The sequence below is a fragment of the Haliotis asinina genome, chromosome 10, assembly GCF_037392515.1.
Source record: "Haliotis asinina isolate JCU_RB_2024 chromosome 10, JCU_Hal_asi_v2, whole genome shotgun sequence".
Classification (NCBI taxonomy): Eukaryota; Metazoa; Mollusca; class Gastropoda; order Lepetellida; family Haliotidae; genus Haliotis; species Haliotis asinina.
The window spans coordinates 12,864,368-12,882,432 of NC_090289.1; the positions used below are offsets into that span (position 1 = coordinate 12,864,368).

The window sequence follows — 18,065 nt, forward strand, 5'->3', positions numbered from 1 at the left end:
CAGAGAGGTTGCAAATTGTACTTAAAACATCAATTTTGCTATAAAACCCGGTTGTTTAACCCGGTACTCGGCGATAACCCAGCGATATGGCGGTGGTCTGTAAATAACTGAGTCGATCCAGTGATGAACAACACAAGCAAATGGGATAAGATGACACGTGTCAAACAAGTCAGCGAGCCTTGTATACAACCTAATCCCCTTAGTCGCCTCTTACGACAAGGATGGGTTACTGAAGATCAATTCTAACTTGGATCTTCACTAATCAGAACAACTTTGTGTAACGGAATAATCTTTTGAAGGATAGGTTTTTACAAAAAAAACAGCACATTAGCCAGGATCACGATTGATCATTACGTCAATGGTAACTTTTCAATCGGACAGCCGCGATAGGAACAGCAGAAACAGATGACGAACTGTCACTTTTCTCTGTGAGTCAGGTGTATGGAGTCAGTTCTAAACCGCAACACTCTCCGGGAACTGGGAACCGATGACATGTGTCAACCAAGTCAGCGATCCTCACCACCCGATCCCGTTAGTCGCCTCTTACGACAAGCATAGTCGCCTTTTGTGGCAAGCATGGGTTGCTGAAGGCCTATCCTACCCCGCGAACTTCACGGGTCCCGTACTGTTAATCACTATGGAATACATAAATACAGCTACAGACCAGTGCCAGTTATATTCGAACACTTAACGTAATTTCCATTGACGTACGTGTTAATTTAGTGCAGCATAAATAATTTTCATAAATGTAAATTTCGTAAGATCCGAGACAAATTTTGCACATTTGTGAGAATTCATTGTACCTACAATGACATAATTTCTACTTAAGGTTTCGTTGGTTGTTTATCGAATGGTAACACGTCGGTGGTCATATCCACAGTGCCGAGAGCTCTTTTAAGGTGGCGGCCTGTGGGATTGTGCATTGTGGAACCATACGTAAGTTGATAAATGTGATGTCACTAGTGAAATAGTGGTCGGAAAACTTAACTGAAATTATAGGCGCAGAGCAGACTTCACATTTGCCTGTCAGATTTTACAAAGATCCGTCCTAAACTCACTACATGAAAATTATTTATGCTACACGGAAATAACCCGAAAATCTACGTAAATTACGTCAAGTGTCGAAATATAACTGGCACGTGTCTGTACATTGTTCTTTTACGACACATAAATTGAGCGCATGGCAGTTGCCGACGCAGTCGCCAGCGAGGTATGACTCCCTAGCTTACTGTCACGGTCGTGTGATATATTCATATCGCGCCATCGGTGATATCTCCAGGCATCTCTACCAGCATGGCAAGCTAGGCTGGGATCAAATCATGAAGCTGTCAACGCCAAACAGATCATCACGTGATTTATCTCCAGGCTATCAACGGTGACCTTGACAGTGCATATCGTTCGGATTTTCTCTCTACTTACACGAGATGTTTACTAGAGGGCGTGATTAAACAGATTTCTTGTATATGTTAAGGTTCTTAAATCGCTCACAATAATAAGCAGCAATTTTCATCTCTTCGCTGATATAATTTGTAACGTGTCATATTTGGGATTTCACTTTCTTAGTAACGTACAAATTCTAGTACTTTTTGGGGTTGAGTCCCATCCGGGATTCGAACCCGCACCTTCAGAATCAGGCCCCTAATCGCCAGCACATAAAGTCAGCCGCCTAGCCCGCTCGGCCACCGCGACTTCCACAAATTTATAATTTGTGAAATATAATTATAAAGGCGGTTGTTTAAAAGGTGGCTACCTCGAAATCAGGTGGTGAGGCTGAACTGGCTGCCATATATCATCGTATTCCAGTTTTGTAGAAAGATACTCATGATGTTGATCATTGGAATGTCTAGTTTAGATTCGATTATTTACAGACCCGCCGTCATTTAGCTGAAATATTGGCGAGTGCGGCCTTAAACAACAACCATCCAAACCAATCTCAATCAAACTTACACGACCTGATGTAGCGGTTCTCACAGTGCCCAAACGAAACTCACGTTAGCCTTCCCCATAGGAGCGATGCGTTGATTATTATCATCACCATATCTTAAGTATCCACTTTGATCAACTTTCGACCTTCAGGTGTGCTTTTGAAGCAGTCAGTATCGTTTTATGGCGAGCGATATCACGCCTTCGGGCCTACTGTGCAAAACATCATTAGTGAAACATTCCCTGTAAATGCATATGGTACGTAATGCACACTGTAGCTATTCATTGCAACGGTTTTCATCTTATTACAGTTCCGTGGGTAATTTTTATACGTCCCATGTTGCTTGAGAATGTTTCTTCATTTTGATACTGAATGCATATATGTAACAACAGAAGGAAGGAGTAGCTGAGTGGGTTACAGTGGCGATTAGTTGCCTGACTGTGAGAGAACGGGCTCGAACCGCAAATGGGACGCAGCCCACCAAAAGGTACTAAAATCTGTTCTAAGTGAGTGGGTTTGTATTTAATACGTTTTAAGCAATATCTCAGCATTATCAAGACGGGGAAGACCTGAAATGGGCTACACACATCTGTACCCATGTAGGGAATCGAACCCGGTTTGACGAACGTACACTGTAGGCTTCCCCACTGCCCCTCTTTACTCAAAGTGCGTATTTCCAATTATAATGTGTTTTACATATGACCACTTTCTAAATAGCATTGTTTATTTTTATATGAACTCACTGAATCCTTCAGAGATATCTGTCGACATATACGCGCTTATCGGAGGGGATTTAGTTAAATTTCAATTGTTGCATAAACTGATGTTAGCGACATCAATAAATGATAATTTGACACATATACGATATGACCACTTTCTAAATAGCATTGTTTATCTATTTTAACAGAGGTAATAAATCTTCAAGTTGACTTAACTATTATTTGACATTAATCCTGCAGAGATCTCTGTCGACATACACTTAAATCGGAGGGGACTTAGTTATATTTCAATATGGCTGTATAATCTGATGTCAGTGATATCAATAAATGATAATTTGACACATATATAATGTATTACCCTACAAATGAGTGAGTGGGCATGGTTTTACGCCGCTGTTAGCAATATACCAGTATTATCACGACAGGGACACAGAAATGGGCTTCACACATTGTTCCCATGTGGGGATTTGAACACAAGCCGCGTCGGCCCGCGTGACGAGTGTATACGCTTTAGCCACTAGGCTATCCCGCCGGGAATAAAATATGGAGACTGTCTTCATGGCAAATACTTGCAATATCATCCGTCAACTAGGACAAGACGAGATACATATATAAGCCTATGACTTCATTAAACCATGTCCGCTTTCTTACGTCGATCTGTTACTAAACCTCGTGGATATTAATTATTTAAAATAATTTAAGATTCTTGTTTTGTCGTTACATTTTCAGTAATCAATAGTTAAGGCGAACAGATAAGCTGTCATCCCAGAAACGTGCTAACTAGACGACTGATTTATTAATATACACTGGGAAGAGACGTTAGCCGGTGAAAACAGTGTGTATCCAATCTTTATGCTAAAGCCTCTGTAATCGACAATGGAACCGAACAACACCACTGCAATGCTTCCATCTTATTGGCTGATGGGGATGATCTGAGGGTCATTTCAGGTGAAGGTCATCTGTAGCGCGACTCTACGTTTTTTAACCGGTGCGCTCGTAGCTCTAGGTCCATTCCATTGTCAATTAATTTTCACCGCGGAGTGGTTTATTTATTTCCGATTTCAGATCGAGAGACTGTCAGCTTATTTTATGCAGTATGTGCCGCGAAGAGACGAAGAAAGAGAAAGAGTTGCCATCGTTTTCTATGAATGACATTCGCAAACATGCTTCTCGCAACGACCGGTGGATAGTGATTGACGACTTCGTTTACGATGTAACTTCGTGGGGGAAAAAGCACCCGGGTGGTGAAAAACTCATTAACAACCATGCAGGCGAGGATGCCACGGTGAGCTAATCTTTGTGTTCTGATTTACATTCATAAACCACAAATATAAATACATTTATACATGTAAACATGCAGCTGTTTGGCCGGCATGAGGCGCTTGAGGGGTGGTCTTGGTTTACCTTATATTATTTATTATTTTTTTAACAAATCATATTTAACTTCAAATGATTAAATATCATGTGACGTAATGATTCTTGTTTTATTGATTCCCAAGATTAAACTGTCTTGTGTACAAAAAAAGTAAATGATGTACAGGTATTATGTCAGTATTTTAATAATAACATATGTAAGTCAATATATGAGAACAATGATAACAGGTATATATATGTGTATCTGGATACATTTCAATGTCATCATAGTACTTGGAAGAGAAGGCCCCATTGATGAATGATTGAAGTGTTTTATGCCCAACACTATCAGAAATATTTAATTTAGTGCCAGAAATAATGTTAACTCTTTAAATATATATAAACAAAATACATATATATAGCTGCAACATATAAGACATATGAATACGAGGACAATGGTTGCTTAATTCTGGGCTGCGAAATTATTTACATGCCAGATTATTCAGACAGGATTTGGGTGATAAATTATTCTCCTGGTCTGGAGTCTGACTACTCATGATCCTTATGTATATAGCTGACATGGTTGTCAGTTGTTGATGATTTGCATTTGTAATTATTTCTCTGATAAACATACCAGTCTGTTTGGGAGACATTTTTTCTGTTACCACAGATTAACATTTTTTCTGAATTCCGAATTTCAATTGCCTTTAAAGAGTGCATTTTCAGCCAATTCACCAAACGTCTTAGGAGATTCTTGTGATAAAGAGAAATTTGATTTGTCCTTAGGGGGTTGCATACAAAATTTCAGAATGGCAAGAACTTGCTAAATTTGGTATCATTTTGTAGAAAAATGTTTCTCGGATGTAATTATGTGGTAAATATTGTAAGTCACCACAGCATTTGTTTGACAAGTGGCACACCCTTGTGGCACTGATTGTAAAAAATAATACTGTAAATTGTTCACTTCTATTATCAATGAAAAAAAGATTTTTATGATTACAAGATTTTCTTTGTAAATGAATTTTTATGTAGTAAATTCACACTAGATTAACATTCAAAAATGAAAAACGATATGTTACCAGAGAGGATCAACATTATCTCCTATTAAAATAGCATAGCCAAATTCAGTTTGAAAAAGGGAGATAACTCTTGCCCAGGTTTACCTGACGATAAATGCTTGTGTGGCCAAAATATCATGGAGTATGATTTGAAGCAAGAAAAGGGAAACATCTGCATAACATAAATACATGCTCCTACTGTCACATCTTGTTGCATGCAGTATGCGCACAAACTGCCGTATCCAACCTCTTTAAATGATTAGGTTTGATGACATGCTTTTAGTTTTCCAGTTCGTGCCTTCAGAAACAAGTCACATATAAACTGAATTATCTGGGTCTCACCACACAGGGTTTAATAAGAATCACCTACTTCCCTGTTTACATTCTTGTAGTTAAATATTCAGGTCACGATAGCTGTGTCTAATTAATTCCTTGTGAAGACAGCCACACTGGCTGACTTGTACATTAATTAAAGTTAATCCTTTGTCTATTTACCTGGGAAGTTCATTTGATCATTGCATTTAAAGCACAAACTGATCTTGAACAAATAAGACATCGGTACCTTTGTTTAATGACACAGTTGAAAGTATACCTCTTGGAGGTCTAGATTTGGGTGATGGTTTTTAGCAGTTTGTGTTTTACGAGTCAGAACAAAAAACAAAACTTTTTTTTTTATGCTCAGGCTGGAATATTGAGTGTAAGAGGTACACTCTTAATTACTATAAAATATACTGATAAGAGCACATAGGATGATGACGAGGTTTACATGGAAGATTTGACCTGTGAAGGTCCCGGGGTAGAATAGGCCTTCAACAACCCATGCTTGCCATGAAAGCAGTGTTCACAAATAGTGTCTGACCCTATGACAAATCCACAGATTTACCACCTGGTACCTGGTCAACAGATTATTTTATTGTGGTTTTGTTAACATTTCAACAAGCTGAAATACTCTAAGACAGTGTTTACAAATAGTGTCTGACACTCTGACAAATCTGGCAGATTTGGCAATAGTCAGACAGAAGTCCCCAACCTGCTGGCCCCAGTGTCTGACTGAATATATTACAATGACTTTGTCTGAAAATGTTATTTGTGGCATGTGACACTTGTTCACTGTTTATAAATCTATGTTTATGATATTTGTCATCATATAATTTTACTTATTTCAATGCCAGTTATGAGAAATGTTAAATCTGAAGTGTGTGTTTAAATTTATTCTGTGGGTCCTGTGAATTTTCAGTGGGTTAGACAGACATCTGAAACTTACAGGATCCAATGTTCTGTTACTTTGAAACACCAATTGTGTGAAAAGGCACTGTAAAAGGCGACTATGCTTGTTATAAGAGGCAATTAATGGGATTGGGTAGTCAAGCTCGCTAACTTGGTTGACACATGTCATTGGTTCCCAACTGTGCAGATCGATGCTCATGTTGTTGATCACTGGATTGTCTGGTCCAGACTCGATTATTTACAGTCTGCCGCCAAATAGCTGGAATATTGCTGAGTATGGCGTGAAACTATAAAACTCACTCACTTACTCAATCATGGATGATTTAAGGTTTTGTTGATGGTATTACAGAATATATTAGTATTTTCCAAACATTTATTTGTTTACAGTCCAATAATTGTTAATTTTAGCATGTTGTCGTTTTAACATAATGTCACCGGATATATGTTTTCCAATATTGTCTGCAGAAAGTGCAGAGAAAAATGTAGTGAAATTCATCACTAACATCACACTTGTTACGGAGGTTACACATTCTTTCTTCAGGTGGAAATTTTACGGAAGAATAAGAATGCATGTTTTGAGAAATGTTTTCTAGATTGCATAGAGCTATAAAATCAACACAGTTTTATCAAAGTTTATTTCTCGATATTTTTAGGATGCTTGGGTTGCATTCCACAGTGATAGAAAATCAGTCAGCAAGTACCTTCGACCCCTGCTGGTTGGCAAAGTCAGGGAAGAGGAGAGAAAAGTGGTGAGATCATGAAAGAAATGAAGTAAATGATGAACATGCCATGAGAGAGAGGAATGAGGAATATTATTGGAGTCAAGACAGCTGTCAGTATTTTTAGTATTTAAAACTGGTTATGAGCTTGTAATCTCATGTATGTGTTTATGGTATTTACTCCACACCAGCTTGAATGAAAAGAATTCTAATAATTTATGCAAATATATATTTGGAATTGTTAATTGTTCGTACATCAGAGTGAACTGATTCGGGACTTCCGGAACTTGCGTCAGAAGGTGGAGGACATGGGGATGTTCAAGGCGAGCGTTACCTTCTTCACGTGGACAGTGGGTCAGGTGATTGCTCTGGAGGCCCTGGCCTGGCTCGTCCTCTGGCAGTTCGGGACATCCTGGGTGCCGTATCTTGTAGCCACCTTGCTCCTGACAACTGCGCAGGTAGGGAGTAGGTCTGCTCCTGTCCTTTGCTTTTGTTTATTGTTTAAGTTTTAGTCAGTAATATTCCAGTTATTTCAGTGCTTCAGCCAGGCAGTGCCACTGCGCCAATGTGCCATTCATGCTAAAAAATATGCAATGGCACTTTTTTGCTGTGCTAGAGTGTACCCATTGGTGCAACATTCACTAAAAGCCACAGATCTTCTATACCATGGTGACCATGAATGGCAAGGGTCTCAACTGCATTGGCACACATTTTAATGGTTAAGGTACCTCAAAAAAATCCTGACAGAAGTAGTGCTATTCATATGTGTATTCAAGGCTGGACCAGACAATCCAGTGACATCATGAGCATCAATCCATGCTACTGAGGTATCATGACATGCATTAAATGAAGTAGTGAGGATCAAATTTTGTAATCTTCATCAGAGTTGTATTAATTCATATAATCATTGGATAATTAATTGGAAGGTTCGTGTGTTTCTTACAGGCACAAGCAGGATGGTCTCAACATGATTTTGGCCATTTATCCGTTTTCAAGTCATCCAAGTGGAACCACATCCTTCATGTGTTTATCATAAATTTCCTTAAAGTAAGTAACTTTTATACTTTCATACCCCTCCAACTTTTATACTGTTCCTACGCCTATGGTTTTTGAAGAAAGTGCATATATTAGATGTACTGAACAAGTGAACCTGTCACAAAATTCTTAGCTATTGAAGGTGTTGGAAAGGTAAAACAAATGAAGCTAAGAAAACCTATCAGATGACATATCAGTGATAACAGAAAACAGGTTAAGTCTGTTGTTTACTAACAATAGATTCCAAATGATCATCATTGCTGCAGTCAATTATTCTAAAAACATGTCAGCACACTTGAAAGGCACATTTAAAATATTTGCATGATGCCAGAAGATACTCTTAGAGAAAAAGTATTTCCTTGCCTGGATTTCTGTGATGTGAAGTGAGATACCTCCAGGTGTTGTTGTGTGATGCAGGGAGCTTCAGCTGACTGGTGGAACTACCGCCACTTCCAGCACCATGCCAAGCCGAATGTGGTGCGGAAAGATCCAGACATACGACTGGATTATATTCTCTTGGTTGGAGATAAGCTACCAGTAGAGGTAGGGATCTCATTCATTATCATAGAATATACAGTATAAATTGTTTACTGGTCATGAGTGGGGCAGGGGTTGATGTACCGTTGATGTTTGTTTATGTTCGTTCTCAAGGAACATAAACAACACAGAGGGTACATCAACCCATGAGCCCCAAAGGACCAGTGAACAATGTATTTATCTTGTGGAACACCTCAATGTTAATTTTGGACTGTTTGAAGGGTATTGCATCGTACACTTCAGCTAACCTGTGTGAATCAAACAATTTGAATCTTGCAGCTTGCTGTTTTTCCTGCAGGTATTGTCTTAGTAAAGCCACTGCAGTGTAATTCCCCTTTTTAATATTCACAGGGAGAGTGAATGAGTGAGTTTAGTTTAACGCCGCACTCAGCAATATTCCAGCTATATGGCGGTGGTTTGTAAATAATCGAGTTTGGACCAGACAGTTCAGTGAGCAACAGTGTAATTGCGAACTGACGACATGTGTCAACCAAGTCAGTGAGCCTGACCACCTGATATCAGAAGTCACCTCCTACGACAAGCTTAGTTGCCTTTTATGGCAAGCATGGGTTGCTGAAGGCCTATTCTACCCCAGACCTTCATGGGGACTACAATCGAATGTTTTGTCTAAACGTATACTTTGGAATGAGAGGCAAATGTTTTCATAGCCATCGCTAGATTTTGCAGACAACACAAACACAGATTTAGAGTTATCTCCCTTACATCAATTTGCTTTCGCGAAACATCGGTAATTTTCATTTAATCCGTCATTCAATGTTTTTCGAGATAAAGAAGTACTACCATGAAGTACCAAATGAGTTGCCATTGGCAATAGGGTACAGTGAAATGTACCTCACTTCTAAGTGGGGAACATTGGAAAAAATAGAAGAGCACTTAGCCAAATGAGATTTATGTGTGATGGAAGATAATAGCATTCATAAGTCATTTCTGATGTAAGTCTTCTTTGAGAAATTTGAAATGTGTGTTAATTGCCCCCAGAATCAAGCGATTCATACTGGAGTATTTTACTGCTGCAACTACAGATTTGCACTTTTTTTTATAGTATTATTTAATTCCTAGTGGTTGTTTATTATCATGATTATAGATAGATAAGTGGACTGAGTGGTGAAGCTTTTTGATTTGGCTTGTGTGTCATCATGGTCTTTGTGGATCAGCACTTACAAAATCATTCATTGACTTGTCTTCCCCAGAATTGATTATTTACAGCTGTCAGTTCCCTGGCTGCATCATACCAAAAGACATTAAACTATGGCATTTGTTGGTCTATGCCTGGCGCTCAGCATTAATAGGTACAACAAGTACAGCTCGGAGTCAGTACAATGTGTCTCAGTAGGGTATTCATGCTTGACTACAGCATGGTATTTCAGTGAGGCAGCTGTATAAAACCAGATTAAGCACAAGCAGCCTCACATACATGTGCATGCACATCATGATGTGAGTGAAAAATTCTTGAGTGCACCATTAAACCACATTTCACATGACCTACATGTATCAGTCATGTAAATGTAAGAAATAGACCATTATCTGTCATCTGTGTAACACTTGACATCCCTGTATACTTCAGTGGGGCAAGAAGAAGAAGGGAGCCATGCCATATCAGTATCAGCATCAATACTTCTACTTCAGTAAGTCAACTAACGAGCATTTTGAACATCCAGTCTAAGTAAACTTAGCCTCAGTACTTTTCATTACACTTCTCTACTGAGTCTAACAAACTTTATGGGAGGTCGGGTTAGGTAACCTTTGAGATTGACCAATCAGAACACAGCTTGCCAAATTGCGAAAGTGGACATTCACACATACCTTTAGAACTTTTACCTCAAAAAGGTTCATACCCGAACGAGAAATGCATTATTTATTTTAAGACAAGTGTGTTAGCTCCTCTGGAGCTGATAGTATCATTAAGAGAAGGGCATTATTTATTTTAAGAGAAGTGTGTTGTGAAATGGAGACTATAAGGTATGGGACATTCTCACATTGCAATCAGTATATGGTACCTTCCCCGAGGGCTGATAGCATTATTAAGAGAAATGCATTATTTTTTTAGAAGTATCTTGTGAAAAAGAGACTATAAGGTATGGGAGTCATGATAATCTGTGCAAATGCTTGATGGAATGAGGCCTTGAACTGCATTCAACCACAGACCATTGTTATACCAATTCCATGATTTGTCTTCTGTTTTCAGTCATGCCGCCTCTGTTGCTGCCCCTGTACTTCAACTTTGAGATTGTCTATTTCCTCGTCACCAGAGCCAAGTGGATGGTGAGATACTGGCTGTAGTCCATGAATAGGGAACGCTTATAGTGACTTTACAGAGTTGAAGGTGTTGACTTTTCAATTTCCATGTTGTCAATTTGAGGCAAAAGTCGTTTCCAAATCTAAAATTTCCTATGCAATAAAACTTGAAAATGTTGTTTCTATATCATTCACTCTCAGAGAACTGTAATCTAATACATATATCAATAAAGGTTGAAAATGTATCGATGTCAAATTCAGTACATTCCTGCTCCTTCATCACTGATAAAACACTAATATATTCCAAAGCACCGAATCTCTGATCTGTTTCTAATACTGCTTGTGAATTAAACTGACTGAATTAGTAGGGTTTCATGTTACTTCTATGATTGATGGCCTTTTATAAATCACCTGTTTCCACGTACATTTTTTTTTTTTTTTTTTTTTTTTTTTTTTAATGTTTTTTTATTACTTGTGCATGCTCAAGACTAGCACATTATTATCCTTGATGACCAAGCTCCCTGTCAGGTGCTGAGAGTCAACAGTCAGATGACCTATCCCACCGGGTACCCATTCACATGTAGCCAAAGGTATGGTGTGTGGTGTATTTAGGGTTGACAGACTTTGAGATGGTGTGGATTCACAAGCTTTGAAGAGTCGAACCATTAACATGCCATTTCGGCCATTAGACCATCCTTTACTTCATCTACAAGGACCATCAATTTACACAAAGGTATTTTCATGTTAATAGTTGTTATGAGAACATGACATGGTTTAGATCCAACTCAGGAAGAGAAATAAACTTTACACATTGCCCCATGTGGAGAATTGATCTCTGATCATCTGTGTCATTATTGAAACAGCTATCACTTTGTCTGACTTGTTATCAGTTTTCAGAAATTCCTGTATGATGCATGGTTTTCTATTGGTTTGACAGGAGCTGTTCTGGATGGGAACGTTCTTTCTCCGATGGCACATAATCTTCTCCCCTTTCATTAGTGTGCTGGGTGTTTTTGGTCTTTTTTTCTTTGTCAGGTGAGCTTAGCATATCTTGGAATGACAAATCACAGAAAATGTGAAGGTCCATTGGAATTGAAATTTCAGATCTTAAAAAAGTTAAGAGGATCAGTCCTGAAAGTCTCTGAAAGAGTTTGGTTGACAACAGTTTTAAGTTGAATTGAGGGAGTAGGGTTTGGGGCCACCTTTTAAGATGTTTCATCTGTTTGAGGAATGCTTGAAGTGGGCCCCAGACTTTGATGAAACCCATGAACAGAGCTATGGAGCTGACAAGCCTAGAAACTGAGGTGGATGGAATCAGGATTCAAACCCACAATCATAGGATTCTGGCACTGTAACCTATAGGACATAAATCTGCACACTGACTGGTTTTGCCTCAGATCAATCAACGTGCCCCACTTTCAAAATCTTTAGCTTTTAATTATCAAATATAGTAGAATGCTTTCGGAGGTTGGATGCAAAATATCAAAATGTCAAGAAATTTCTAAATTTGGTATCACTTGTAGAAAAATGTCTTAAATCCAAATGTGTAATAAAAATAGCAAGTCACCACAGCATTTGTTTGACAAGAAGCACCCTCTTGTGGCATGTTCATAAAAGTTTTCTTAGAAGAAAATATTCAATATGTGTCATTGTATAAAGATATTTCAGTATTGATATGAAACAAAGTTGGAAAATACACCATTTTGTACATATGTACTAGAGGGATGGTGTGGGGTGTGTGCAGTTTTCCACATAGAGATCTGAGAAGGGCCATTCACATTGTTCATGATTCTCCATAAAAATCATTCCCCCATAAATTATGAACGGTCCCTAAGCATGTACTTTATCCAAGCTGATATTTTAGGAACTGTATTTAAAGGGGATGACATTTGAGGAAAATAGTTATCTTCAGCAGGTATGACTCCATTTTCCTTGAACTGTCAGAAATTATTTCTCCTTGAGTGTAACTTATCTATAGCTCTGTATTTTCATAAAGTCCAAACATTTTCCTTTAAGAGAAAGTATGACCAAGATAGGGGCTGTATCATAAATCATTCTTTCTTGGTAAATCCAAATAATAAAGCAGACAGGAATAATCTTCCTCATGGTTTCATGTAAAGGTTTTTTGAGAGCCACTGGTTTGTGTGGACGACACAGATGAACCACATTCCTATGGAGGTCGACAAGGACCATAACCGTGACTGGGTTACCATGCAACTGCAAGCCACATGCAATGTGGACCAATCAGCATTCAACGACTGGTTCAGCGGCCATCTTAACTTTCAGATAGAACATCAGTAAGTTGATTTCGTTAGAAGCTTTTGAGATGATATCCTTTATTTCAAAGGTTTAGTCTCTCAAGTGGAAACAACACTTACTTCAGGAAACTGTTCGAAACTAAATTTTGCAAAATATTCCATACTGTTTGAAGTTGTTGTTTACACATGAACAGATGTATTGTAAAGCTGATGTACCCTTGATTTTTGTTTATGTACCCTGAGCCTGAAGCGTATGAATTCATCTTTCTCAATACCTCAATGTTAATTTGAACTCACTGAAGCATGAGTATCGGATTGTACACTTCAGCCAGCCTATGTGAATCAAATGATTCGATTTTTGCACCTTGCTGTTTTTCCTGCAGGTATTGTCTTAGTAAAGTCGCCACTGTATAATTTCCCTTTTTAATTGTCACAGGAACTGCATTTGAATATTTTTGTCAAAATGTATTTATTGGAATGTGAGGTAGACTTTTCGTAGCCATCACTAGATTTTTCAGATTTCACAAAAAACAACCCAGATTTAGAGTTATCTCCCTTCCATTGATTTGCATTCGTAAAACATCGTTAATTTCCATTTATCATGCGTGATTCAATGTTATTCAAGAAGCTGTACTACCATTAATTACCAAATGAGCTGCCATTGTCAGCGGGGTACATTGCAAATACCAGAGGAGTGCTTAACCAATCAGAAAACGACATTTGTGTGTGTGGAAAGATAAATTCTAATGTGTTCATGCTTTGTTTAATGTACCGAAAATACATTACTGAAGTAGCTGCATTAACTGTTGTTTATTCATGGACTGGTCCAGATCAGCCATTGCTTAGCTTGCCAGCTAGCCCAGCTGTCCTCAGCTGCAGTTAAAAAAAATATATAATTTTTTTTTAAAAACTCTCACTAAATTACATGGCTCTAGGGTCCGACTTTTCCGGTGTGGAATCATGAATAATTAAGATATGTTCAGACATCAGCCCCAAACAGAAAAAAATCTAAGCTGAACATGTCAAATTTAAATCATGCACATTCACGAATGCTTAAATCTTCTTGTTGTGTGTCCACTATTGGTGGGTAATAAGTCTCCTTGCAATGATGTCTTGAAGTAATTAAGAGTTTCCTGTCAGTATTTAGGCTATTCAGCATCCTTTTATTCACCTTTAAGTGAATGCTTAGCTTTGTGAGTTTGGCTCTGAAGCAAGAATTGATGAAGTGTATGCAATATATAGTTCTGTTGTGTAACAACAGCTGAACCAGTTGATTAGGTCTTAGGTCTGTTCTCGAATTCACTGAGACCTTATTCACTCTTCACATGTTCAAGGCTGTATTAGTTTGAGTTACGTTTTGGTCTTAATTGGAAATTGGCAACTTTTAGCATTCTTGTTTAGTGGAAGTTAGGAAGGTGATTCAGTGAGTCTTGACAACATTTCGTTTTTGTTCTTTGTAGGAGTGATTAAATATGGTTTAATGCCACTTTTATCAATATTCCAGAAACATCACGGTGGGGAAAAATTAGAAATGGGCCTCATACATTGTGCCCAAATGGGGACTCAAACCCAGGTCTTCAGCATGACGAGCAGACGCTTTACAATTAGGCTTCCCGACTGTCCTGTTGCTTGTTTGGATTTTGAACAAAACAAGTGAAAATGTCCTGTGATGAATTCTTTGTTTCAGTTTATTCCCTACAATGCCTCGCCACAACTACCACAAAGTGGCTCCGTTATGTAAATCCCTCTGTGAAAAACATGGCCTTAAGTACGAGTCTAAGCCGCTCTTCAAGGCATTTTCAGACATCGTAGGGTGAGTAGTCGACATAGTTGTAAACATTGTATGACATGGACACACATATAATATCCTCTGTAACATTGGCTTTTTGATCATTATAGAATATTTCCTGGAATGGACTGTTCATCATTCATTGCAGTCTAAGTAAACTTAGTCTCAGTACTTTTCATTACACTCCACTACTGAGTCTAACAAATCCTAGAGGGAGGTCGCATCAGGTAACCTTTAAGTTTGACCAATTAGAACACAGCTTACTAAATCATGAAAATGGACATTCAGATATTTCTTTTAACTTTTACCTCGGAAAGGTTTGTACCCCAACGATTCCAAATGCTATTTTCTATATGATCGCAGCCATTTAATGCATGCTACAATACTGTCAACAGGGAGTAAACAGTTGCTGAAAATTGTGTTTTTGTCAATATTCAAGGATGTAAGCTTGCTTGTTAACTAATGGTAACCATATCATCAAAAAACCCTGAGCAGGTGTACTGCAGGCCAAATACCTGTGTTTTATGCACAAGTCCCTTCAAACGTTAAACAGGAGCCATTTTCTGATTGGTAAATTCGTTCGGCCTTCACGCTCTTGATGGACGGTCATAGGTCACTCAAAGGTTACTTGACGTGACCTCCTACTAGGTTTTGTTAGACTCAGTAGAGGAGTGTAACAAACAGTACTGAGGCTAAGTTTACTTAGACTGTCATTGATTAAGCCATGATGCTTCGATGCATGAAGCTCGTATGCATCCCTGGGTACAGACCACCATGAGTACACTTGGATTAATCCTGTCTGAATCATGAAGGAGCATTCACTGTTAATGACAATATAATTACTTTGATGCGATTTTTGTTTTGGATACAAGCCTTGTGCCCTGTTGAGAAAACCTACTGGCAAACAAGAGTAAGTTGATCACTGACCTGACAACTGACATGTATTAGCACGTATGACTGGTGCCTGCTGGCACTTACCTTTGTGTGTGAAGGGCGCCCCAGTTTGTCCACAGTCAAGTGTAGTGTGGTGGCTGACTTGCTACACCAACCACGTGAGAGTCTTATGAGCAAGGCAAGGCTGTGCGCAGAATCAATTTCATCATCATCTACTGCACGTATCCTAGCCTACATCTGCTCTCGCTTTCTGAAACTAAATAGGTTTGCTCATCTCCATGCAGAACCTACTTCTCGCAAACACATGTTCTCTTCTATTCCAATTTATCCTTGTTTGCCAGTAATGCATGGTGTTGTGTATATGTTATGCAGAGAAGCCAACCCTTACCCTTTGGGCGTAATCATTATGATTTTGACCATTAAATTACGCCATTACACTTAATCTCTGAAAATTGTACTTTTCTACTGGTTTCACAAAAGCAATAAAGTGCATACAAGATTACAGGAAAGTGTTTCACAACAAAGTGGGGCAGGGGTTCAGAAATGTCTTTGCAACAATAGAAATCACTTACTCTTTGCATCCCACTCATTCCAATTAACTTGTAAGGAATTACAGAACAGTATTTGTCACATGTCCAACAATTTTCACTGTTTGAGCGTCATAATGTTTGGTCACATGTATCTCTGTCCAGAATCTTCCTTTTGTGCAAAGGAAGTTGAAGCAACTTGGTTTCTCTGTTTTATAAATGCGTCTTCTACTTGCAGATCACTGAAAAGGTCGGGCAAGCTATGGTATGAAGCGTACTATATGTAACTTCAGGGATAGCTGTTTGTTGTGGAGAAGACCAGGAGAGATAAGTAATAAGTCAAAACATGTCACTTTATGGCACAAGCATTGATCATTAAAATGAGATGATATGGTTCCCTAGCTCATTGTTTTATATGGGTCACTGGGTATTTATAAACAATTTGAACAACTGACTTTATTATAGGTACATCTTTAATATCAAGGTTTTGAAAAATCTAAACTCAGGGAATAAAATCAAGCCTTGATGTATTCATGAGAGTTGTTCATAGGAATGTCATGTTACAAAAGTTTCATGAGTTGATATGTGTCATGACACCCATGTCACGATTCGATACATATCATGATCACGATACTCATACTTATCCTTACTCATGCTTATTATGCTTATCTCTTTCTTCTGTGGGAATGACAGTGGAACATCTTTGATAGGCATTCTAGAAGTTGAGTGGATGAAGAATGAGGACTATGATTTATGGATATACAACTTCTTTTATTCAGTGAGTGCGACGTTTCGAGATTGATAGTAATGTCATTGTCAAGCAAATGGTACAGGGTATTAAATTTTTATGGAGTGAATATATACATGAATTGTTGTTACAATAAAAGAGAAGAAAATGAGTACTTTATACAACTGAGAGAGTCGATGTACACAAACACAGATAAGCTAAATAAAGAGATCTTAAGGGTAATAAATTTAAAGTGCTTGTTGCATAAACTAATGGTGAGAATCCGATGGAAACATTTTGTGTCTTATTTTGTTGAATGTTGAATGTTGGGTCTTTTTTACAGATAAGCTAAATAAAGAGATCTTAAGGGTAACAAATATTAAGTAGTAGTTGCATAAAATAAAGGTGAGAAAGGACAGTATTAAATTTATGTACATGTAGTGTCGTTCATATCAAACCATTCTTAATGTTTTCAATGATGTAATCAAATGTGTTCTCTGAGGGTTGTAGGTTAAATGTGGTTTCCTGGGAAAGGTTTTGTAGAGGCTAACTCAAAATGCTGATTCAAAACCCTTTATTCAGCCGTATCTGTAAACAGTATCATGGTTAATCAAAGATCACTACAATTTCTGCCACAGAGAAATATCTTGTTACTGTTGTCATCTTGTTTTGCATCCTTGTTCACAGTTTGTTTGAATTACTTCTCTGAAGTTTAGAAGTTGGGAAGTACAACTTATCCAATTCATGGATTATTTTTTGGTTTTTCACTTTGTATTTATTTTGTTTAGTTGGAATGCCTTTCTCGTAAGTGAATTTAAGATTAGGGATTTTTTACAGTGAAAAAGAATGTTCATTGCTCTCTACATGATGGTCCAGACTACCTGAAATGTGTTGAGTGAAAATTAGATGTTGCATAATAGCTTGATAATAATGTAGCCTAACACTTATCAAAGTGATGGTGATTGTTGTATTTTGATTAGAAATACATGCCATACTTCCAGTTTGAAGGGTTTGTTGTGGAATATGTTGAAATGAGGATATT

The 18,065-nt window shown here is 38.1% G+C and overlaps 1 protein-coding gene across 1 annotated transcript; it reads left to right on the forward strand.

Moving 5' to 3' along the window:
• Window positions 1-3,604: 3,604 nt before the first annotated feature.
• On the forward strand, window positions 3,605-17,192 carry LOC137298036 (acyl-CoA 6-desaturase-like). The gene is made up of 11 exons (XM_067830074.1): window positions 3,605-3,928; window positions 6,935-7,030; window positions 7,261-7,458; window positions 7,946-8,047; window positions 8,453-8,578; window positions 10,158-10,218; window positions 10,779-10,855; window positions 11,766-11,863; window positions 12,949-13,125; window positions 14,774-14,899; window positions 16,535-17,192. The coding sequence occupies exons 1-11, from the start codon at window positions 3,740-3,742 to the stop codon at window positions 16,581-16,583; spliced, it is 1,299 nt and encodes a 432-aa protein (XP_067686175.1). The 5' UTR covers window positions 3,605-3,739; the 3' UTR covers window positions 16,584-17,192.
• Window positions 17,193-18,065: the final 873 nt, after the last annotated feature.